The 26,030-nt window shown below is 39.0% G+C and overlaps 1 protein-coding gene and 1 long non-coding RNA gene across 3 annotated transcripts in view; one reads left to right on the top strand and one right to left on the bottom strand.

Moving 5' to 3' along the window:
• The window catches only part of LOC109260374 (guanylate cyclase soluble subunit alpha-2-like), a 106,066-nt gene that overhangs the window by 74,782 nt on the left and 5,254 nt on the right, over window positions 1-26,030 (top strand). The window contains exon 3 of the mRNA XM_019438538.2: window positions 10,236-10,452. Within this exon, the coding sequence (XP_019294083.2) occupies window positions 10,236-10,281 (46 nt within the window). The 3' untranslated portion in view covers window positions 10,282-10,452. The remainder of the gene's footprint in view (window positions 1-10,235; window positions 10,453-26,030) is intronic.
• LOC109260377 (uncharacterized) overlaps window positions 11,064-26,030 on the bottom strand; it is a 51,242-nt gene continuing 36,275 nt past the window's right edge. For both annotated transcript variants that reach the window (XR_008421330.1, XR_002076979.2), the window contains exons 2-3: window positions 13,794-13,924; window positions 11,064-11,926 (exon numbers count right to left, since the gene is read on the bottom strand). This is a non-coding gene — a long non-coding RNA (uncharacterized LOC109260377). The remainder of the gene's footprint in view (window positions 11,927-13,793; window positions 13,925-26,030) is intronic.

Genomic DNA, 26,030 nt, shown 5'->3' with positions numbered 1-26,030 from the left:
ATTATCTTAGCATGTCCTTGGGCTGAGGGGAGCTCAGGGTCCTCTTACTTTGCTATCTTCTCTGAATTTCCCTTGGGTTTTATTTATTTATTTATTTATTTATTTTTTAACGTTTATTTATTTTTGAGACAGAGAGAGACAGAGCATGAACGGGGGAGGGGCAGAGAGAGAGGGAGACACAGAATCGGAAGCAGGCTCCAGGCTGTGAGCCATCAGCCCAGAGCCTGACACGGGGCTCGAACTCACGGACCGCGAGATCGTGACCTGAGCCGAAGTCGGACGCCCAACCGACTGAGCCACCCAGGCGCCCCTCCCTTGGGTTTTAAATTGTATCTAAAACAAACACCCTGAGACAGAAAATGTGAATATATAGATGATGATAAACAAAATGGTGATATTTTGAACCTTTTGATATATCTGTAGAGAGAGAGGTTAGTCTTTTAGATGAAAGATATATATGCAGATTTCTGAGGTGATGAGAAAGGGAACTGAAATTTCAAATATAAACTCAAAAGAAAGTTGCATAAGAACTACCTGTCATTTAAAGGGTATTTATATAAGGGTTTTGCCTCTTTTAAATTTCTTCCATTTTTTTATCTAACACAATTCTGGGCATACTACAGATGATTTGACAGTTTCCATCTTAAAATTTTTCTATTTTAAAAAATGACATGTAAAGAATGGATTAACTGTTTGAGGAGTTCGTGCCCTGAGCTGAGACAGGATAGGTATAGCTGGCTTTGTTTACACATAAGCAGTAAAGGAAACCTTGCAAGCCACACAGGATCTGTGCCTTTGGGTGCTGTTTCTATCATAATCTTTTTCACATTGAGTTTGTGATGATCCTCGGTGGTCAATAAGGTCTTCAGGCTTGAATCATTTCAACCAAAACATTTTATTCTGTTATTGTCTACCTCCATCCCCCCACCAAAGAAAACAAGTGGAGCCATGGTCAGACACATTGAGCTGCCATATGGATAGATTCTAAAAGATATTTTTTCTGATTGGGCCCAAATCCTGTCATTCCTACTAATACTTTATGCAAATGTTTTTACTTTTATTCTATTTTACAAAAAAAAACCCTTTCCTTCCTCTTTCCCCGCGTTTCCTCCTCCTTCCCTTCTTTCAACAAACATGTGTTGAAAACCTCCTACATTCCAAGCAGTATGATAGGCACTAACATTATAAGGATAAACAGCATAAAAGCCATCTCTACCCTCAGGGACAAGATCAGAGACTAGGTGATAAATGTACCTGAGCAAAACAAATTAATTTAAACAGACTAGTGCTGAGGTGAAGAAACCCCAATTAAGAGTATTGGAGCAAGAGGAGGAGTGGGCTAAAACGAAACCGGTACATCATGTTAAGAGGTTTCAGCCTAATGCCAAGTGCGAGGAAGTATATTGAAGTCTTTTAAGCAGAGGAGTGACTCGACCAGATTTGTGCTTTAAAAATGATGAAGACTCTTATGTGGATCCTGAGAAACTTAACAGGAACCTGTGGGGGAGGGGAAGGAAAAAAAAAGAGAGGTTAGACTGGGAGACAGCCAAAGCATAAGAGACGCTTAAAAAATGAGAACAAAGCCCTCAGGCTGATAGGGGGTGGGGGGGTGGGTGATGGGTATTGAAGAGGGCATCTTTTGGGATGAGCATCTTTTGGGATTGGAAACCAATTTGACAATAAAGTTCATATATTTAAAAAATAAAATAAAAAAAATGACGAAGATGGTGGAAAGGAGAACAGATCAGGTGGTACATAGGGGCAGCACTCCATTGATTGAAAGCGGGTAATCCTACCCCCATTTCATTGCTGGGAGCACAGCTTAGTTATACTGTGGACTCCTAACCTTTGGCTATTTCACCTTGCCTTCCCAAGCTTCAGAAGAGCAGGTGGTCTTACTGACCTCTGACATCCATGTAAATCTGGGATACCATTAAAAACACTGTACCTGGGGTCCTGGCAATGATCTCAGTATGACTGGGTTTTCAGAGTCTGGATCAGTTGGTTTAGCCTGTGCTACTCTGCACAGTTGACTCATGTCTGATTGTTGTGTTCTACACTGCACAAGGTGATTTATGAACCCACAAGTGTGGAGTGTACCTCCCGTTTCCTAGGACACTGAAAGTGAAACACCAGGATTGAATTCTCAGGAACGTTCCCTACAAGGAGGCAAAACTGCACTTTTTAGAGCAAATAGGAACTTATGATATAAAACTCAAAGTTTAGCTCACGAGAGCTTGAAGTTTCCAGTTTTCTTTCCTGAATTCAATCCTGTAGAATGCTCCCTATTGTCTGGTTATCTGGAAATCTTCAGAGAGGTTTATGTTCACTTTATTTTTAGTAAGACTATATGATCATCATAAATACGTGTGAATCATTTGCATATTATGATGAACTGAAATAATTTTCTCAGTTACTCATTCCAAACACATTTTGCCCAAAATAGTAGTTTTCTGAAATCACTGAACTTTTACAAATATTTTGAAGTACTAAAAATTAAAAGAAATAATACTCATGACCCCACCACTTGTTTAATACTTTAATTGCCTCAGATATTACTTAATAAAATAAAACTTTTCCTTTGGAATTTTTACTCCCTTTCATTGTGACAACCACCACCATGAATTTGATATATTTCAAAGTTCACTGTTTTATACATTAACTTTCTCAAAAATATCCATAAACAACAGAATTTTATATATTTTTATTTGCATGAGTGATAACACAGTATATGAAAATTTCTCAAACATTGGTTTTTATTTAAAAAATGTCATATATCTAAGATCGATACATGATGGAACATTAAGCGCTAGTTCATCTACTGCAACATTCCATTTTATGACTACACTATATTTTAATACTTATTCATCTGCTCCTCTATTGATCAACACCTAATTGTTTTTTCCTCGTTGTTAACTATGACAAAGTGTGTTCCTATGAACATTATGTACCTGTAATTACTTAACTCACTTTACATTTCATGTCATATAAATTGAGTGTCTTATACATAAGAGTTGGAATTATGTATATAAACCACAATTTTTTTATCCATTCATCAGTTGATGGACATTTAGGCTCTTTCCATAAATATGGCCCTTTGTAGCAACATGGATGGAACTGGAGAGTGTGATGCTAAGTGAAATAAGCCATACAGAGAAAGACAGATACCATATGGTTTCACTCTTATGTGGATCCTGAGAAACTTAACAGAAACCCATGGGGGAGGGGAAGGAAAAAAAAAGAGTTTAGAGTGGAAGAGAGCCAAAGCATAAGAGACTCTTAAAAACTGAGAACAAACTGAGGGTTGATGGGGGGTGGGAGGGAGGGGAGGGTGGGTGATGGGTATTGAGGAGGGCACCTTTTGGGATGAGCACTGGGTGTTATATGGAAACCACTTTGACAATAAACTTCATATATTGAAAAAAAAAGAGTAACCACTATTACTAAGAGAAAAAAAAAGAGTAACCACTATTACTAAGAGAAAAAAAAAAGAGTTGGAATTAGAGTACTTCACAATTTTATAGACATAAGGAATAACACTTTAAAAATCAGAGCTACAAGTTCTATATGGTAACCTTCACTTTTTTAGACTCTTAATGTGTGAGTCATCTTGTTGCATACAGTAATGGCCAAGAACCATTCCTTCTTCACCTAGAGCAGTTTATTGCTTGTTTTAGTTCTGGGAAAAAAGGTAGTCAATGAGTTTTTTAAGTTTTCCATATTTGATGTTTTTCCCCTTTTTCTCTAATAAATGTGAAGCTTATACTCATCTTTATTCCCACTCATCCCAGTTTTGAAATAATGCACACATGATAAACACTTGTCTTTTACCATTATGTTACTGATCTTTGGAACTAAAATAATTGATTATATTTAGGATAGTGGAAGCAAATTTTGAGATGGCTTGAATTATCAAATGATTTGCCTGAGCAAAATCCATTTCCTTGCTAATTGCAAACTAAAAATGTGCAAAGACTCTTTAATTCCTGCGATAGAAGTTTTCCTTAACCTTCAAACATTTTTCTTTTCTTATTTTGCAGTTGATCTACTTCTGGGCTTTTCAAAATACCTATTTTTCATTCACTGTCAAAGTCCCCTTCTGCTAAAACCCAGTTACCTACTAACTCCTGCTCATCATTTTAGGGGATCTACAGTGGACAAGATGAGGTAGTGGTCGAGTGTACAAATTCCACTATCAGAGTGCCTATGTTGGAATCCAGGCTCTAAATATCTGTATACAGTTTAGCAACTTAATTGCTTTGGATCCAGTTTTCTCATCTTAAAAATGGGTACCTATTCCTGATGATTATCATTGGGATTAAACATGTTGTTTATAAATCTCCTAATACTTGGAACACAGAATTCATTTATTGCTTCATCCCATTCTTTTTTTAAAATTAAAGTATTGTTGACACACAATGCTAGATTAGTTTCAGGTGTACAGCTTAGTGACTCAACAAGTCTATACCTTGTTATGTTCAACACAAGTGTAACTACCATCCATCACCATACAACATGTTACAATACCACCTACAATATCCTCTATGCTCTATTTTTTATTCCCATGACTTCCTCATTCAATAACCAGAAGCCTGTATCTATCTCCCACTGCCTTTCACCCATCCCCTCCATCCCTAACTCCTTCCCCTCTGGCAATTACTAGTTTGTTCTCCGTATTTATTGGGTATTTTTGCTTTTTTTATTTGCTTGTCTTACTTCTTAGATTCTATGTTTAAGTGAAATCATGTGGTATTTGTCTTTCTCTTATTCCCGTCAGCATCATACCCTCCAAGTCTATCCATGTTGTTGCAAATGGCAAGAGCTTATTGTTATTATTACTTTGGTGGCAGAATACTATTCAGTTGTATATATACCCCATCCTCTTTATCCATTCACATATTAATGGACACTTTAGTGCCTATTAATGCCATACATTAGTTATTGTGAATATTGCTGCCATAAACATGGGGGTGCATATATCTTCTGGAATTAGTATTTTTATTTTCTTTGGATAAACACCCAGTAGTGGAATTACTGGATTCATATGGTTTTTCTAGTTTTAATTTTTGAGGGACTTCCATACTGTTTACCACAGTGGTTACACCAACTTACATTCCCACCAATAGTGCATGAGGGTTCTCTTTTTCTTAACACCCTCATAAACACTTGCTATTATTTTGTCTTTTTGATACTAGACATTATGACAGGTGTAAGGTGATATTTCATTGTGGTTTTGATTTACATTTGCCTGATGATGAGTGATGCTGAGCATCTTTTCATGTGTCTGTTGGCCATACCTGTATATCTTCTTGGAAGAATGTCCAGTCAGGTCCTCTGCCCAGTTTTTAAATCAGATTTTTTGTTTTTGTGTTTATTTGTATAAGTTCTTTATTTTGGCTCTTAACCCCTTATCAGATATATCATTTGCAAATACATTCTCCCAGGGAGTAGGTTGACTTTTTTACTGTGCAAAATCTTATTTTGGTGGAGTCCCAATACTTTGTTTTTGATTTTTGTCTTCCTTGACTGAGGAAACCTATCTAGAAAAATGTTGCTAAGGTTAATGTCACAGAGATTACTATCTGCATTTTCTTCTACAAGTTTTATGGATTTGGGCCTCACATTTTAAGTCTTCAGTCAACTGTGAGTTTATTTTTATGTATGGTGTAAGAAAGTGGTCCAGTTTTCCCAGCACTATTTATTGAAGAAACTGTCTTTATCCCATTGTGTACACTTGCCTTCTTTGTTGTAGATCATTTAACCATTTATGTACGGGTGTGTTCCTGGAGTCTCTATCCTGTTCCATCTGATCTGATTTTTGTGCCAGTACCATCCTGTTTTGATTACTATAGCTTTGTAGTATATCTTAAAATCTGTGATTGTGATACCTCTACCTTTGTTCTTTTTCAGCATATTTTGGGTTATTCAAGGTCTTTTGTGGTTCCATACATATTTTAGGATAATTTGTTGTAGTTTTGTGAAACATGCTATTGGTATTTTGATAGGGATTACATTGAATGTTTAGATTGCTTTGGGTAGTGTGGACATTTTAACGTTAATTCTTCCACTCCATGAGCATTTAATTTTTTTGTGCTTTCTTGAATTTCTTTCATCATTTTTTAAAATAATTTTCAGAATATAGGTTTTTAACCTCCTTAGTTCAGTTTATTCCTAGGTATTTTATTCTTTTTGTGCAAATGTAAAGGTAATTGTCTTCTTAATTTCTCTTTCTACTACTTTGTTATTAGTGTATAGAAATGCAGCTGATTTCTGTGTTAATTTTATATCTTGCCTCTGTATTGATTTCACTTGTCAGTTCTAATATTTTTTGGTGCGGTCTTTAGGGTTTTCTATATAGTATCATGTCATTTACAATAGTGACAGTTTTACTTCTTCCTTACCAATCTGGATGAGTTTTATTTCTTTTCTTGCCTGATTGTTTCACTAGGACTTCCATTACTACACTGAGTAAAAGTGGCAAGAATGGACATCCTTGTGTTGTTCCTGATCTTAGAGGAAAAGCTGTCAGTTTTTCACCATTGAGTGTGATATTAGCTGTGGGTTTTTCATATATGACCTTTATTATGTTGAAGTATGTTCCCTCTAAATCTACTTTGTTGAGTTTTATCATGAAAGTATGTAGAATTTTATTAAATGTTTTTTCTGTATCTACTTAAATGGGAATTCACTTTGTTACTGTGGTGTATTGATTGATTGGTGGATATTGAACCAACCTTGCATCCCTAGAATAAATCCCACTTGATGGTGGTGAATGATCCTTTTAATGTATTGTTGAATGAGGCTTGCTAATACTTTGTTAAGGAGTTTTACATCTACATTCATTAGAGATATTGGCTTATAATTTTTTTTTGTGGTGTCCTTGTCTGGTTTCAGTATTAGGGTAATGCTGCCCTTATACAATGTAGGTGGAAGTTTTCCTTCCTCTTCTATTTTCTTTTTAAAGAGGGAGTGAGCAAGAGAGAGAGAGCATGCATGTGAAAGTAGGGAAGGGGCAGAGGGAGAGGGAGAGAGAGAATCTTAAGCAGGCTCCATGCCCAGCACGGAACACATTACAGGGTTCCATCTCATGATTGTGAGATCATGACCTGAGCCAAAATCAACAGTCAGATGCTTAACCAACTGAATCACCCAGGTACCCCCATAGTCTTCTACTTTTTGGAATAGTTTGAGAAGAGTAGGTATTAACCCTTCTTCAAGTGTTAGGTAGAATTCATCTGTGAATCTATCTGGTCCTGGGCTGTGTTTTTTGTTTGTTTTGATTAGTAAGAAAATTGAATTGGTAATTAGTCTGTTCAGATTTTCTATTTTTTTCTGATTGAGTTTTTGGAGATTGTATGTATCTAGGATGTAAGTTGTCCAATTTGTTGGCATATATTTTTTTGTGTTTAGTATCTTATAATCCTTTGTGTTTCTGTGGTGTAGGTTGTTATTTTTCCTCTTTTATTCCTGAGTTTCATTATTTTGACCCTCTGTTTTACTTGATGAGTCTGGTTAAAGGCTTATCAATTTTGTTTATCTTTTCCAAGAATTAGCTCTCGGTTTTATTGATCTTTACTATTATTCTTTTTACTCTCTATTTCCACTGTGATCTTTTATCATTTCCTTCCTCCTATTAAATCTGGGGTTCATTTGTTCTTCTTTATATTATCCCTTTAGGTGTAAGGTTAGATTGAGATATTTCTTATTTCTTGAGGTAAGCCTTTATCACTATTAACTTCCCTCTAAAAAGTGCTTTCACGTGTCCCAAAGATTTGGGACCATTGTGTTTTCACTTTCATTTGCCTCCATGTATTTTTAAATTTCCCCTTGGATTTCCTACTGACCTATCAGTTTTTAAACAGCATGTTGTTTAATCTCCATGCATTTGTGGTTTTTTCCTATTTTTTTCTTGTAATTGTTTTCTAGTTTTATATCCTTGCAGTCAGAGAAGAAACTTGATATGATTTCAGTCTTCTTAAATTTATTGAGACTTGGATTGTGGATTAACATGCTGTCTATCCTGGAGAATGGCCCATGTGAACTTGAAAATAATTTACGTTCTGCTCTTTGTGGACAGAATGTTCCGTATATATCTGTCAAATCCATCTGGTCTAATGTGTCATTTAATGGCACTGTCTTCTTATTTATTTGCTGCCTAGATGATGTATCCATTGATGTAAATGTGGTGTTAAAGTCCCCTACCATTTCTGGATTATGGTCAGTTTTTGTGTTTATATTTAGGTGCTGTCATGTTGGATGCATAGTTATCTATTTATTTTTAATTTTTTTAATGTTTATTTATTTTTGAGAGAGACAGTGTGTGCATGGGGGGAGGGGCAGAGAGAGAGGGAGACACAGAGTCCCAAGCAGGCTCCAGGCTCTAGGCTGGCAGCACAGAGCCGGATACAAGGCTTGAACCCATGAACAGTGAGATCATGACCTGAGCTGATGGGAGTGGAGGGCGGGGGTGATACTTAACCAACTGAGCCACCCAGGCGCACCCTGGGGGCATAGATATTTACATTTGTTATATCCTCTTGTTGGACTGATCCTCTTACCATAATGTAGTACCTTTGTCTCTTGATATAGTCTTTGTTTTGAAGCCTATTTTGTCTGATATAAGTATTGCAATCCTGGGTATCTTGTTTTCTGTTCTTTTGTGTGTGTGTGTGTGTGTGTGTGTGTGTTATTTTGTTTTGTTTTGCTCCCACTTGCATGGTATGTATTTTTCCTTGTCTTCAAATTCAGTCTGTATGTAGTTTAGGTCTGAAGTGAGTCTGCTGTAGGTAGTATATAGATGGGTCTTGTTTCTTCATCCATTTTCTCATACTATGTGTTTTATTGGAGCATTTCAACCATTTACATTTAAAGTACTAATTCATAGGTATATACCTATTGGCATTTTGCTAATTGTTTTGTGGTTGTTTTGTAGTTCTCTGTTCCTTTTTCCTTCTGTTGCTCTCTTTCCTTGCAATTGGTGAATTCTTTAGTGTTATGCTTGGCTTTATTTTGTCTATTTTAGGTTTTTGTTTCCTGGTAACTATGAAGCTTATAACATCCCAAGTATATAGGGTTCTATATTAAATATTGACGGTCACTTAAACTTGAACACATTCTAAAAGAACTTCCATTTTTACTACCAGCCTCCACATTTCATATGTATGTTGTTCTATTTTAACCTTATTTTGTGAGTCCCTTTAATTTTGGATACAATTGATTTTACTACTTTTATTTTTAAACTTCATACTAGCTTTACAAATGATTGCTCTACTACCTTTACTGTGTTTACTTGTACTCATGAAATATTACCCTTTCATAACTTTCTTCTAAATATGGCCTTTTCTTTTAACGTTGTTACTAACGCAGGCTTAGTGATGAAGTCCTTCATTTCTGTTTGCCTAGGAAACTATTTCTTCTTCTGTTCCAAATGATAATCTTACTGTGTTGGGTGTAGGGGTGTTTGTTTTTTATTATTCAGCACTTGGAATATATCATACATCCCTCTTCTGATCTGCAAAGTCTCCAGAATAATGAGGAGATTGCCTTATACAGCATCTGTAGTACGTAGGTAGTTGCCTTTCACCTGATGCCTTTGAATTCTCTCTTAATGTTTCATGGTGTGGTTCTCCTTGGGTTCATCTTGTTTGGAACTCTTTGTGCTTCCTGGACCTGGTAGTCTGTACTAACCTTTTCCAGGTTGGGGAGGTTTTCAGTCTTTCTCTCTCTCTCTCTTTTCATGTTGGGACCTTCATAATGTGAATGTTTGTTTGTTTGCTTGCTGTCTTAGAGAGCCTTTAACCTATTCTCACTTCTCCTTATTCCTCTTTCTTACTAGGTGTTTAGGTGCTTTCCATTAGCCTGTCTTCCAGATCACTGATCCATTCTTTTGCCTTTTCTAATATAGAGTTGACCCCTGTATTTTTCATTTCGGTTACTGTATTTTTCCACTTTAGTTCTTTTTTCTATTTTATACCTCTTGAAGTTCTCACTGAGTTCATCCATTCTTTCCAGTCTGGTGAACAACTTTATGACATCACTTTCAACTCTTATCAGCTAGATTACTTATCTCCAATATTAATTCTTTTTCTTAGGTTTTGTCTTGTTCTTTCATTTGGAATATTTTCCCCCTTTCCTTATTTTGCTTGATTTTCTGTGTTTGTATTTATGAATTAGAAGAAAAATTACTTCTCCCAAACATAAAGGAATGGTCTTGTGTATTGTTATGCTCTTTGTAGACTGCGTGTTCCTGGTGACTGTGCCAGCTTGGAGATTTGGATGTGATGGACTGGGGATCCTGCAACACTCCTTGCTGAAGCTTCCCTGGTGGGCTGTCCGGAACTACACTGGGTGCAGTCCAGGCTCTCTGTGCGGAGGGTGCCCTGGCAGGACAACTGCAGTGGAAGTGGATGCAAGCTGAGGGATCCTGGGGATCTCTGCACCAAGGATGGCCAGGTAAGGATGCTGAACTGTCTGCAAGCTGGGGGAGCCTCCAGATTTCTACACCAAGGACACCCAGGTAGGGAGGCTGAAGTGGCTGTAAGCTAGGGGATCTCTGCACCAAGGCAAGGGGCGGAAGTGGCTGCAAGCTGGGAGATCCTGGGTATCTATGCACCAAGGATACCTAGGTCAGGGGACTGAAGTGGATGTAAGCGGGGGGATCTTGGGTATCTCTGCAAAAAGGACACCCAGATAGGCGGACTGAAAGGTCTGAAAGGGGATCTCTGACGCCCAGGTAAGGGGGCTGAAGCATCTCCAAGCTAGGGGACTCTGGGGATCTCTGCACCAAGGACACCGAGGTAGGGGTTGAAGTGCCTGCAAGTTGGGGCATCCTGGGGATCTTGGCACCAAGGACACCCACGTAGCGGGGGGCTCAAGTGGCTGCAAGGTGGGGAATCCCTGGTATCTCTGCACCAAGGAAACCTAGATACGGGTACTGAAGTGGCTGTAACCTAGAGCATCTCTGCATCAAGGACACCCAGGTAGCGGGGGCTGAAGTGGCTGCAAGCCAGGGTATCCTGGGGATCTTGGCACCAAGGACACCCCGGTAGGGGGGCTCAAGTGGCTGCAAGGAGGGGAATCCCGGGTATCTCTGCACCAAGAAAACCTAGATAGGGGTGCTGAAGTGGCTGTAACCTAGAGCATCTCTGCACCAAGGACACCCAGGTAAGGGGACTGAAGTGGTTGCAAGCCGGGTATCCTCGGGATCTCTGCACAGTTATACCCAGGTAGGTGGGCTGAAGTGGCTGCCAAGTTGGGGGACCCTGCACAAAGGACACCCCAGTGGGGGCGGGGCTGAAGTGGCTGCAAGCTTGGGGATCCTGGGAATCTCTTCACAAACAACACGCAGGTAGGGGGGCTGAAGTGGCTGCATGCCAGAATGTCTGTGGACTCTCCATACAGGGGGTGTGCTAACAAGGCAGCTGGATCTGAGGTAGACACAGTGATATTGGCAGGGTGCTCTCTGGGGTGAGCACATAGAAGACACCCTGTTAAGTTGGCTGGAGCCTAAGTGAGGGTGGGGTGTCTTGTGGTACCCTGTGTTGGAGGTGCCCTGGTATGTCCTTTGGAACCTAAGTGGTATCGACCCTGAGCTGTAGTGAGCACTGACAAGGGCCACTCTCAAGGATAGTGATGCTCTTCAGCCCTTCTAAACCAGAGTCCCAGCAATTGCCCCACCCCATGACCCCGCCATTTGCCAAGCTTCTAGGACTGGTTCATTTATATTCTAGTTGCCCTTTTAAATTCAGACTTTTTTTGTCTGTGGCCCAGGACAGACACATCTGCTCAGGGTCCCCCAGGGGTATCCATCTCAGCTGCAGTTTAAAGTGTTGGGGTGGGGTTCCCATCCTTACCATGCTGTTTCTCTTGCCGTTCTCTCTGTGGCCGACCTTTTGGTGTGCGGAAGCCATTCAGTCAGCCCTCAGTCCTGCAGGAGGAATTGCTCTGTAAGTAGGTGTAGATTTGGTGTGTTTGTGGATAAGGTGAGTTCATGGTCTTCCCACATCTCTGTCTTGGACCAGGACTCTATGCTGTTGTTTCCATGAAGGAATAGATCATCTTATTTCTGGACTTGATCCTCATATTTTGTAAGTTTAGCCATATTGAATGATGTGTGATAGTTGGATTATAGGCCTTATCTGGCAATCCCAAAGAAACAATGTATTTGGTAATTTGGCCAAAGCCATTTTAAGCCATGACTCAGAACTGAGCTAGCAATCAGCTTATTCCTACAAGTTTCTATCAGCAAAGGCCTCTTCCTAATAACTAAGTCATATAATGTGATTTTAAAAAACCCACTGATTTCCTTTGTAAATGCCCATATTTAACAGAGATACATAATTATATACATGTTAATTAGGTTACTACACACTTTCTGGCTTAAATGACACAAAGTTTATTATCTTCCCGTTTTGTAGAACAGAATTCTAACATGGGTGTCACTGGGCTAACATTGTCATTATGACTGCATTCTTTTCTGGAGGTTCTAGTTGATTATCTGTTTTCTTCTCAGCTTCTAGAGGCCACTTGTATTCCTTGGTTCATTGCTTCCCTCCTCCATTATCAACTCAGGAATATTGCATCTTTATTATGCTGTTTCTATTCATCACATCTCTTGCTCCCTCTTCCACTTTTGAGGACCCTTGTGATTACATTGGGTCCACTGGATAATCCAGCCACCTGAATTCATCTTTGCCAGGTGTCCTAACATACTGTTTCCAGACATTAGGACACAGGCGTTTTTTTTGTTTGTTTTAGTGAGGGAACTGCTTATTCTGCCTGTAACAAGGGGAAAAAAATCTCAGGACTAAATCAGCCCATAACTATAGCCCTGTCATTTTGTGCTGCTATAACAAAGTTCCATTGTCGGGGCAGCTTATAGACAACATGAATGTATTTCTCATAGTTGTGGATGCCTGAAGTCCAAGATCACATTGTTGGGTTCTGGTGAGAGCTTCCTTATGGCTTTTGGATAGCTGCTCTCTCCCTTTATCCTCACATAGCAGAAATAGAGGGGAAGCAAGCTCCCATAGGACTCTTAAAAGGGTTGATGCCCTTACAACAGTCTCAACCCTCACCTGACCTAATCCCAACTCCATCCCAAAGGTCCCACCTCCTAATACCATCACACAGCGTGTTGAGTTTAAACAAATTAATTCAGTCCATAACAAGGAATGAATTACAATTTTGTATTTAAGAAGAAGTGGAGTCCTTTGCTTGAGGAGGAGATTAAGGAACAGTTCTAAGAAACATGGAATTTTTATAAAGATGAGTACTGTCTCCTCACTCCACAATCTGCCTACAGACATACTTACCCCCTATATATCTCTTAAAAAGCTGGGCACTCATGAGTTTGTAATCCTTAACATCAATAGAAGACCAGTACCAAGCCATCAGGTTCCACAAACCACGTTGTGCAGGCTTGAGCTTGTTGTAGTTATAGACCCAGTTCTCCTGAGTTCTGCACTAGGAGTCTCCTCTTGGTTCAGGGATTAATTTGCTGTGTAATTTTTTGCAAACAAGATAATGACACTGGGTTTGGTTTCTTAATCTCTACAATGAGGGTGGTGGTGACCAAGATGGTCTCTAGAATGAGTCCATTTTTCAGGTACGAGGAAAGTGAGCCTTTGAGTAAATAAGTCAACAAGATTGCATGGCTAGATAAGTGTGGAGTAAGAATTCAATTCATACTCTAGAGCCTTACACTGGGCTGCCTGCATTCTTCTCCTTGGCTAAACCATCTCCGCTGGTCAGTAATGAATGATACGGAATGATAATCTCTGAATAGGACTTACCTAGATGAGTGGATTTTCTCTGCAAAAGAGTGGTGCAGAGAGCAAAAGGGAGCAAACCAGAATCAGGAAGGGGATCTTGTTCTTATTCCTTTCCCATGTCTTGGTACCCTGGAGTTTTCTTCATACTCAGGCTGGTGAAGAATATCTTCTTAAAATATTTACTTGGTGTCTCCATACTTCTACCCACATCAATTTCTCTAACTCTGGATCTGAACCCAAGTGTATATGACAACGATGTGTCAAATACAGTTCTCCATGTTAAACAGCAAACTGTCTTTTGTTCATGGGACTTTGTCTCTAATGCATGTAATAACCCTGGCAATCTTTGTGGATGCACATTGCTAGTGTACTAAGATAGGTGTGGAATAAAAGAAGAAAGATGGTTACTTGTGTATATTTTTCTGTGCATGTAAAAGTTAGTAGTTACTAATACTAGTTCAAAACACTAGCTGGCAAATCTTCTTCTATGCCTTTTGTTGGTATAATTATTATACAAGAGGTAGGTACTATATTTTAAATACTTACTCTTTATATAGATACTTAATGTAGGGGAAGATTCCCAAAGAGCTTCAGAAAATTCCTATATCTAGTAGTTTACCTGTAACTTTCTGTTTTTAAAATATCAAAATGCTCATCTGCACTAGTCATGGGATGTTTAAAGAAAATAAGAAGTATTTGGCCTGTTATTTTACACTGTTCTGTTAGTCTTAAGTGAATTTATTGATCGTGTTAATCCTTTATAGAAGCACCGAGACAGTAAACACTGTATTTTACCAAAAAAAAAGTAATAATAATCAGTGAAGACAAATGACTTAAAACTTGAGTTGTGCCTCAAGAATTATATTTCTACTTTTCTAATTATAGATAGTAGCATTAATATTACCCTCTTAAACGTGCCAATAAAAGTCTCATCTAGCAAAACTGAATGATATGTGAATTCTCAACCTGTACTAAATGTTAGAACCATAAATAAGCTTGGAAATAAATTAGATCGAAATAGTTCTTTTTCCACAAGGAAATTGAGAACCAGAGAATGTAAGTGATTTAACCAAGGCTATTAGCTAATTTGCTTCAATGTCCCCTATATGGGGGGGGGGGGGACTAAATTTAAGAGATCAGATTTATATACTTCATCAGCCTCTTCTCCTGTCTCATCTCTATTACTGCCTTAACATACTTTCTCCCCACAAAAATTAGTATTTTTAGAAGCATCATTTTAGGGGAAGTTGCAAGGAATGTTTGCTATAAAATATTATCTAAAAAGAGATACGTTAAACTTTTGAAAAAAAAGGAAGGAGTTTGCTTTTGTTATTTAGCTTTTAAATATTTTTCTCAGGCTGCCTTGCCTTCTGTGGGACTGAAGTCATGAAAACTCTGTATATATCTCCTTACAATTTAAGCTAATTCTACATGTGATTCGTTCAAGAATATAAAATATAGAGAACGTAGAATTCCTTAAAATTAATTGTGGTCCTAATTTTTAAATAATGAAATCAACAGAGAATTATCCATTTTTCAAAATAAATGTGCATATTTTCTTTTTTCTACTCTGTCCATTTTATACAGAAAGGCAAGTGTGATGATGGACTTGTTTTTAAGAAATAATTTTGCCTCATATTTTTTCATTTCTCTGATCAATTATTTGACACAAGCTGACTACAGTTATCTTTTCTAATCCCTCATTTGTCATATCTTTTTAAAGTTCCATTATTAGACATGGAAAACTTTTGAGTGTTTTAAATCTTTTGGTATTTAGTCTGTTAGAAAGAGTTTTTAGCCTGTGAAAAAGGTCATAATTGAAAATGGTCACAGAATCCAGTGGGGGAGAATCATCTTTTGGCTTTAGGAGTAGAACCCAGTGATTAATCTCTTACACAGAACACAGAGTGCTTATCACAGGTGCCCTCCTTAATGCCCATCACCCATTTAGCGCATCCTCCCACCCACCTCTTCTTCAGCAACCCTCAGTTCTCTATAATTAAGAGTCTCTGGTGCTTTGCCTCCCTCTGTTTTTATCTTATTTTTCCTTCCCTTCCTGTAGGGGTGAAATCATCTTTAGCTATTTAGCATCCTGAAATTCATCAATTTAACAGACATTTGTTTTGCTATTCAAATAGGAAATGCATGCTAGGATGTACCCTCTCACAAAACACCAGGCATGCAGACTATGGAATCCATAGTAAGCACACTTGGCTGTCAACATTTAACTCAGGATGCTTGCAGAAAAAAATGAGTCACAGCATCAGCATAGGGCTCTCTGCCCTGTATTTTTCAGAGGACATACAGGAAGACTATCCCTTTCTGAGGATTAACTTGAATTAAAAACCCACAAATTGATAATTCTACAGAATTGCCACAAGGTCTGCAACTTTGAGTGTTTGTGACCTTAAAATGCATACATATTTGGTGAGATCCTTCTTGCCGTATTTCATAGTGAGCTGGATTCTTACTGTCCTTATTTGGACAAGAGTGTTATTTCCAGAGCATGAATTATTGAGTTTCAAGGGATTTTAGGCTCTCTAGCTGACTCAATAACTATAGTTGCATTGGGCCTGTCTTCAAATCACATCAGATCTCAGAGCAAAGAGCAATGAAGCACAAAGCAAAAATACAGAGACTTCCATTTCTTCCACTGAGTTGGAAAGATGAATAGGAAAAATTCAGGACCTACAGAACTCTTTAAAAAAACATAAAGAATCTTCATCATTTTTTATTTTCATTTTTCAGAACTGGCATCCTTCTCCAGCACTCAAAGGCATAGTGTCTAATGCCATCATAATAGGGTCCAGATACATTCCTTATCAAAAAGATATTCAGATAGGGGTGCCTGAGTGGCTCAGTCAGTTAAGCGGCCGACTTGGGCTCAGGTCATGATCTCTCGGTCCATGGGTTTGAGCCCTGCGTCAGGCTCTGTGCTGACAGCTCAGAGCCTGGAGCCTGTTTCAGATTCTGTGTCTCCCTGTCTCTCTGACCCTCCCCTGTTCATGCTCTGTCTCCCCCTGTCTCAAAAATAAATAAAACATTAAAAAAATTTAAAATAAAAAAGATATTCAGATGGATAATTAGCAACAACAGACACTTCTAATGTAACACAGCAGACTGAACGCCTGACTTCATCATTACTATCATTTTACTATTGTTTCAGAAAAAATTAAAGGTGTAAAACAAGTACAGTGTTCTCCCAACATACAAGGAATGGATGAGAACAAGATGGAAAGTATATATGTGAGCGGTATTTGGCTTTGTACAGAGGACAAAGCTGAAGTCTAGGGTTCTGATGAAAAGGTACAGACAAGAAGCAACCATACACTGGCCAATTCACTCACATACACAAACACAGAATGAGAGACAGGAACTAACGAGAGGATTAATCTCCCAAGTACAACATATAATGGAGAAGATTTCCAGAATAAGTACAGGAAGTAGAAACCACCCCAAGTATTTTAAGCAGGAAGAGATTTCATACCATGAATGATGTGTTTACAGAATCAGTAAAAGGGGGGAAAAGTGGATTCTAAACTGGGTATTTCAAAATGATGCCCCTAAAATGTAGAACTGGCTAGTTAGGCCAGCCCCTATCCCTGAGGTCACCATGAGAGCCATGGCCACCACCATAGCTGCCTTTGAACATCAGGAAACTGAAAAGTGGACACAACCCAGTGATTAGGAAATTATGTGAGAAAGTCACCAATAGGTGAGAAAAGCCCACTTTATGAGACTCAGGGAACTAGGAACTGGAGATATAATCTATAAGATTCTAATCTTGACAGTGTTAATAGTTGCCAAAGGAAAGTGGAGTCCACTTCTTCCATTCAAAATGGGCAAATACATCTAACTGTAATAACTTAATAATCACACAGAAACAGTTGTAAGGAATTTGGGGAAATCTAGTTTTCTACCTGATGCGCTTACCTGAAACTCCACTACTAAGAAAGAATAGAGGTGAGGGGACAAGTAACCTGAGGAGGATATCAGAGGTTTGCATTCCTTGAGATTTTGAACCAAAATTGTTCTAAATTTAGGCAGGTAAATATAGGGGGATTAAGTAAAAGTCTACATACTGAACAGTGTTATTTCTAGCCCAATTCCTCCATTCAGCTTTCAAAATGCTGGAAGCTAGGTGTAATGCAAGGGGCATGTTTGCAACATTAGTACTTGGACAAATTAGCCCAAGGGAAAGCCACTAAATATATTTATATTTGGGGAGCTTAATGACATGGTCAGGGGAAACCCACAATTCCACAGTCTCACTACATTTATGATAAATCCTCCAATCAGATTTTAATGGCTCACAGTTAAATAGAAGGAGACTTTGAGGAATATTAGTCATTTCTTGAATTCCTTTAATATGAAAGAGAAATACCAAAACAAACAAGGAAACAACATTTATTTAATGTCTGGAGAGGCAGAAACAATACAGAGAACCACCACCAAAACCAAAAATCAATAAAAGGTTGATTAATATTGTCATAGGTTTCAGATGATAATTAAGAACACGACACAGTAAAAAAGAAACAATTCTATAGCATGAATGAGATTTGGAAATTCAAAATGTGGTATGTGAACTTTTAAAACTCTATAGAAGAATGAGAAGGTAATACTGAAAACAATCTCGTAGAAAGTAGAAGAGAAAAATGAGCAAGCAGATCAGATAAGAAGGAAAACAAATTTAAGGATCAATTTAAAAAGTCCAATATCCGACTAAGCATAAATCCAGAAAAAGAACACATACAGAAAAACCGTAAGAAATTATCAAAGAATTAACAACAACAAAAATCCCAGAACTAAATTATTCTGTATTTAGTTCAATATTCAATATTATTCAATATTAAAAGGTTCCACTAGGGGTCATTTTAATGATTAAAAAAGATGCATTGATGAAGCTGTGGTCCAAGATGGTGACTCAGGAAGACCCTAAACTCCCTTCCTCCATGGATGCACCAAACCTACACCTATTTATAGAGCAATTTCTCCTGAAGAACTGAGGGATAACTGAACAGCTTCTGCACAAGAGATAAACCACTTAATAAGATAACAGTAAGAGAAATGGACATAGTAATAAAGGAATTGCCCACCTTCAACACTACCATTCACAGTGGGGAGGGATAGTACTGAAGAAACTGTGAGCAGACTTCTCGGCTTTGGAAAATAAGAAAAGCTATAGCTTAAAACTAGAATATAACTTTTTTTTTTACATTTTTAAAAATGTTTATTCATTTTTGAGAGAGAGAGACAGAAAGAGAGTGAGAGTAGGGAAGGGGCAAAGGGAGAGGGAGACACAGAACAAAGCAGGCTCCAGGCTCTGAGCTGTCAGCACAGAGCCTGACATGGGGCTCGAACCCACGAACTGTGAGATCACGACCTGAGCTGACGTTGATGTTCAACTGACTGAGCCACCCAGGTGCCCCAATGTAAACTATAATATAAAGGAAGCAGAATCCAACCCAGACTCTTGCCATATGGTGGAGGAGTTACTGGGACTCTCTCTAGGTCAGAGGGGCTGATGAAGGCCAATGTTTGCATTCCCACTCCAACTTGATGGTGTGGACAGGAAAGAGTCTGGGTGTCATAGCCAACCTTCTGCTTCAGTGAGCCCTGGATCCCTAGCCCACAACAGCCCCAGATATCCTGGGACACAGAAAAAAAAAGCCGTGATTTCAAAGAACAACTAGAATATAAAGGTCCTTGAGAATGGCCAGGGGATCTCCTGAAACCTTCTCCAGGTGGAAGGGGCTGGCAAATACTATGGTTTACATCCCCACCCCCTCACACAGCTTAAGAACAAAGACAAGAACACTGTCCTGGCCTCCTTACCAGCCTACCACCTCAGTGACTCGTAGGCTCCAAGCCCACACCAGCCTTACCTGTTCTACCTAGGCAACGCCCACATGGCATACAATAGGACACCCCTGGTCCGTGATCACTAGAGCTCCAGCCATCTCACCAAGGTGACAAAGATGCAAAGCACCCCGTAACATTCTAGGTGCATACAATGTTGGTTCCAGACAACTTCCAGAGTACTGCTGGTGCGGAGTGCCCCAGAACCTCCTTATCCATGTCTGTTTTGGCTCCAGCCAGAGGCCCTTGAATGGAGTGCCCCAGGAGCCCCTCCCCCACACACGTGCCTCTGATCCCACGGTTCTACTAGGGCACCCCCTGTGTGAAGCACTCAGGAAACCGCCAGGGTACCCCTAGTTCAAGGCACTCCAAGACCCTTGGCTTATACTCACTTCAGCTTCACGTGTTCTCGCAGGGGCCCTCTGCATAGAAAGCCCAAGGACCTCCCTGGGCAATGCCCACTCTAGCTCCACTCATTCCTCCAGGGTAGCCCTAACTCAGAAAGCCTTGGTACTCCCAGACCATGACAGGCAATTTCAACCGGCCAGCCAAAGTCAGCAGGCACACACAGTATTTGCAGGAGATGACCACAGAAAGATCATTCCTTCAAGTTTAGAAGTACCAGTTCAGCCTAATTCATGGAACCAAACACAGAAAGTCAAGGAAAATGAGGAGACAAAGGAATATGCTTCACATGAAAGAATAAGTACCAAGCACACTACAGGAGAGGCCACCTCCTTAACATGGGGAACCCACTCCTTTTATCTGTGTCTTGCTAGAGATGGACCAACTTCCACCAACTCCCACAGGTGCCTTTGATAGCTGCGCTGTGTACTTCTTTATTGGCATTACCGTCCAGGAATCAACTCTGAACAGAACCAGCAGGAGTGTTCACAACTCTCTAACGGTTGCACCAGGTAGCAGAGACATGGCTCAAGCACCCTCTGAGCAGTTGGGAGTGTTAGGACAACAGAAGAGCAGCAGCTGCTTAACTCCATGTGTCATCATGAGAAATGAGTTCCATGTTTCTGCTACACAAGAACCTCTCAGCTGTGACACTTCCTCAACAGCCTGCTCAGTACACACGTGATCACAACATTCAGTCGTGGACTACAAATCTAGCCATTTATTTCATGAATTCATCTTCAGAAAAATGCCATACCTTTTCACACGTGAGAGAATCTAGTATGTTTTCCCGAAATGCCTATATCCCTACTTCCTGTTGGGACTTTTTTTTTTTTTAATGTTTATTTTTGAGAGAGGGGAAGAGAGAGAGAGGGAGGGAGGGAGAGGGAAGGGCACAGAGAGGGAGACAGAATCTCAAGCAGGCTCCACCCTGTCAGCACACAGCCCTGTGTGAGCCTCACGAACCACAAGATCATGACCTGAGCCAAAACAAGGAATCAGATGCTCAACTGACTGAGTCATCCAGGCACCTCTGGTCCTTCCTTTAAACTTTCTCACTTATATTTTTCCTCACCTCAAAGAAATCAATATAAAGTAAAAGGTTGTAACGCCTTTTTTCATTCCATGTTGGGCTCCCGCAACATGGTTTTCCACCTGATGGGATTAATAATCACAAGCATTTATGTAGCAAGTACTCTGTGTGAAGCACTGTGCTAAAAGCTCTACAAATATTGTCTTATTTAAACTTCACAGAAGTCCATACCCCCAAAATACAAAAACACTAATTCAAAGGGTTATGTGCACCTGATATTTATTACAGCATTATTTAGGGTAGACAAATTATGGAAGCAGCCTAAGTATCCATCAACTGATGAATGGATAAAGAAGAGGTGGTGTATATATATACAATGGATTATTACTTAGCCATAAAAAAGAATGGAATCCTGCCATTTGCAATGACATGGATGGAGCTAGACGGTATAATGCTAAGTGAAATAAGTCAGTCAGAGGAAGACAAATACCACATGATTTCACTTGTATGTGGGGTTTAAGAAACTAAACGACTGAGCAAAGGGAATTGAGAGAGAAATAAAGAGACACACCAAGAAGCAGACTCTTAACAGAGAACAAACTGATGGTCTCCAGAGCAAAGGGAATCGAGAGAGAAATAAAGAGACACACCAAGAAGCAGACTCTTAACTACAGAGAACAAACTGATGGTCCCCAGAGGAGAGGTAGGTGGGGGGATGGGTGAAATAGGTGAAGGGGATTAAGAACACGCTTATGATGATCACTGAGTGATGTTATAGAATTGTTCAATCACTATATTGTATGCCTGAGACTAATATAACACTGTATGTTAAATATACTGGATTGTTTACAAAAATTAATAAAAAAATAAACTTCATAGAAACCCAGAAAAGGAGGCTCTCTCTAGTCTACAGCTGAGGAAGCTGGGATTTTAATAAAGTTCAGAAAGTTGCCCAAGTTCTCACAGGTGGTGAGTGAAAGGGTAAGGACATGAATCTAAAAGTTCTGCTCCCAAGCCCCTTGTTACCACCACACCAATAATTTTCCAAGTATGTTCCTGGATCTGCAGCATCAGCAGTAACCAGGAATGTGTTAGAAATACAAAGTTTCCATTTCTATCCCAGAACTTCTGAATCCAAAACTCTTGGGGTGGCAGTCGGTTTTTGAAAACCCTCCAGATGATGCTGGTGCATGCTAAAATTTGACAACCACTGATAAACTGGGGTCTGCAGACTGAGGCCAGACAGACAAATCTAGCCAGCCATCTCACTGTGGGGCCCTGAGTCAATAAGGGTTTTTATGTTTTTTGAAAGTGGTCAAAAATAAAACAAGTGTATATCATGGAGAATGTATGTGGCCAACAAATCCTAAAATATTTACCACCTGGCCTTTAAAGAAAAAGTCTGCTAACACCTGACTTAGATTATACTTTTCAGGGGACTGTACTTGATTTGTTCCAGATATTTATTTCCCAGTAATTGATAACAAGCAATTGCCAACATTGCCTTCCTCACTTTCTCTCTCTTGACCCTACTATTTGTCACCCTAATGCTTTTAGCAAAGTACAAGCAGTCTGTTCTATAGCTTACTGTCCCTTTATATTGACATATCTTTACAGATTTGAATTTGCAGCAAGCGTTCTAGAATGCGTTCACTTTCTCTGGGGCACTGTGCTTTCAAGCACTCCCTGGTGGCTTGGAATACTTTTTTATGGTTTTCTCCTTCATACATCTAAGCTCTCAGAGTACTTATTATATATAGATGGCTATATTTTTCTCATGTGAAGATATACTTTCATTAAGTACTCTTTTCATTGATTCTAAAACATAACTTTTGGTTTTTAAATCTCTGAAACAAGGATACATCTTTTTAAGTTTATTGTGAGAGGGCGAGAGTGAGAGTGGGGGAGAGGCAGGGAGAGAATCTAAAGCAGGCTCCGTGCTATCAGTGCAGAGCCCCACATGGGTTTCGAACTCACAAACCATGAGATCATGAACTGAGCCGAAGTCAGATGTTTAACCTACTGAGCCACCCAGATGCCCCTAGGATCCATCTTAAAATCCATGATGCTTACAGCTCTTTTGGACCAGGAAGCAGTCATGCCATTGTTTTCTTTTCCTACAAGGATGGACTAGGTCATAGCTACTCACATTTCTAGAGCTATGAACATAGTCAACTACCCCTGTGGAGTTTTATTTAAAATGTATTAAAAGATCACATGGTATTTCTTCATAGAAATATAAAAGGTTCTCCTTATTCAAAATAACATGGGAAGTGAGTGAAGCCAGTATCTTGGGATAATAACCACAATTCCACATTTTCTTTCAAAACAATGAAAAATGCTTTATAGGATTGAACAAAGGAAGACACTTGTGAGTAGATGAAGCTGTGATATATTCTGTTGATGAGAAACATGAAAAACTGCCTCAAACGTGGTAGGCACCATGGTGAAAGTTGGGGGAAACCACCCAGATCCTTAGAGCAGAGGAAAGTAATTTCTAAGCAGTAAGAGTCTGTGCCAATAATTCATGCAGCATGCAAAATTATCTTTGTGTGATATTTTATTTGGCAGACGTTCGGTTTTACTTAGTCGTTCATAAAATAGAGAATCTTGCAATTGATGTCATCTTAAATTATATAAAACAGAGTCTTAAAAGTGGTATGAATGAATGTTGCTAAATATTATGTGATTATATGTTAATTACAGCAATCTGAATTTAATAACGCCTATTTTTTAAATGCCAATATTTGGATGCTACTTAGCCAACATTCAAACAGCTACAATCAAGGTTGCCACAAACACACAAGTGTTGCTCAATTAATGGGTCTCAGTCTACTTAGATATTTTTTTCTAACTTATTCTAAATCTATTAAACTCTATTTTTTTCCCGAGGTGAAAGAGGCCAGGATGTACTTGATTAACTGTGTCAAACTCTTGCAGATTACATCCCGCTTCTATTTTATATTGTTTTACACCTCTTTTTCACTCAAGACTTTTAACTACCTGTCTAAAATCAACCTGAAGAAAGGCTTAGGGTAGCTTTTCCAGAGTAACCATTTTCAACTTCAGCTTCATCACAGAGAGCAGAAACAAAGAAAAAAGATCATTCACTTTCATGAAAGCACTGGTTCTTTTTTTTTTTCAATTGTATTTTTTTATTTACATCCAAATTAGCATGTAGTGCAACAATGATTTCAGGAGTAGATTCCTTAATGCCCCTTCCCCATTTAGCCCATCCCCACTCCCACAACCCCTCCAGTAACCCTCTGTTTGTTCGCCATATTTAAGAGTCTCTTATGCTTCCTCCCCGTGTTTTTATATTATTTTTGCTTCCTTTCCCTTATGTTCATCTGTTTTGTCTCTTAAAGTCCTCATATGAGTGAAGTCATATGATATTTGTCTTTCTCTAATTTCGCTTAGCATAATACCCTCCAGTTCCATCCACGTAGTTGCAAATAGCAAGATTTCATGCTTTTTGACTGCCCAGTAATACTCCACTGTATACATATGTATACACCACTTCTTCTTTATCCATTCATCCATCAGTGGACATTTGGGCTCTTTCCATAATTTGGCTATTGTTGATAGTGCTGCTGTAAACATTGGGGTGCATATGTTCCTTCAAAACAGCATACCTGTATCCCTTGGATAAATACCTAGTAGTGCAATTGCTAGGTCATAGGATAGTGCTATTTTTAATTTTTTGAGAAACTTCCATACTGTTTTCTAGAGTGGCTGTACCAGCTTGCATTCCCACCAACAATGCAAAAGAGATCCTCTTTCTCTGCATCCTCGCCAACATCTGTTGTTGCCTGAGTTGTTCATGTTAGCCATTCTGACAGGTGTAAGGTGGAGTCTCGTGGTTTTGATTTGTATTTCCCTGATGATGAGTGATGTTGAGCATTTTTCATGTGTCAGTTGCCCATCTGGATGTCTTCTTTGGAGAAGTGTCTATTCATATCTTTTTCCCATTTCTTCACTGGATTATTTGTCTTTTGGGTGTTGAGTTTCATAAGTTCTTTACAGATTTTGGATACTCACCTTTTATCTGATATGTCATTTGCAAATATCTTCTCCCAATCCATCAGTTGCCTTTTAGTTTTGCTGATTGTTTCCTTCACTGTGCAAAAGTTTTCATTTTGATGAGGTCCCAGTAGTTCATTTTTGCTTTTGTTTCCCTTGCCTCCAGAGACGTGTTGAGTAAGAAATTGCTGCAGCTGAGGTCAGAAAGGTTTTTTCCTGCTTTCTCATTGATGATTTTGATGGCCTCCTGTCTTACATTGAGGTCTTCCATCCATTTTGAGTTTATTTTTGTGTCTGGTGTAAGAAAGTGGTCCAGGTTCATTCTTCTGCATGTCGCTGTCCAGTTTTCCCAGCACCACTTGCTGAAGAGACTGTCTTTATTCCATTGGATATTCCTTCCTGCTTTGTCAAAGATTAGTTGGCCATACGTTTGTGGGTCCATTTCTGGGTTCTCTATTCTGTTCCACTGATCTCAGTGTCTGTTTTTGTCCATGTACCATACTGTCTTGATGATTACAGCTTTGCAGTATAGCTTGAAGTCTGGGATTGTGATGCCTCCTGATTTGGTTTTCTTTTTTAAGACTCTTTTGGCTATTCGAGGTCTTTTCTGGTTCCATACAAATTTTAGGATTATTTGTTATAGCTCTGTGAAGAATGCTGGTGTTATTTTGATGGGATTTCACTGAATATGTAGATTGTTTTGGGTAATACTGACTTTTTAACAATATTTGTTCTTCGTATCCAGGAGCATGGAATCTTTTTCCATTTTTTTATGTCTTCATCAATTTCTTTCATAAGCTTTCTATAGTTTTTCACCTCTTTGATTTTGATGCAATTGTAAATGCAATTGATTCCCTGATTTCACTTACTGTTGCTTTATTGTTGGTAAATAGGAATACAAATGACTTCTGTGCATTGATTTTATATCCTGCCACTTT

This window comes from Panthera pardus, unplaced genomic scaffold (assembly GCF_024362965.1).
Source record: "Panthera pardus isolate Hobbes unplaced genomic scaffold, ASM2436296v1 HiC_scaffold_12, whole genome shotgun sequence".
Taxonomy (NCBI): Eukaryota; Metazoa; Chordata; class Mammalia; order Carnivora; family Felidae; genus Panthera; species Panthera pardus.
This window is presented reverse-complemented; position numbering and strand designations above follow the sequence as displayed.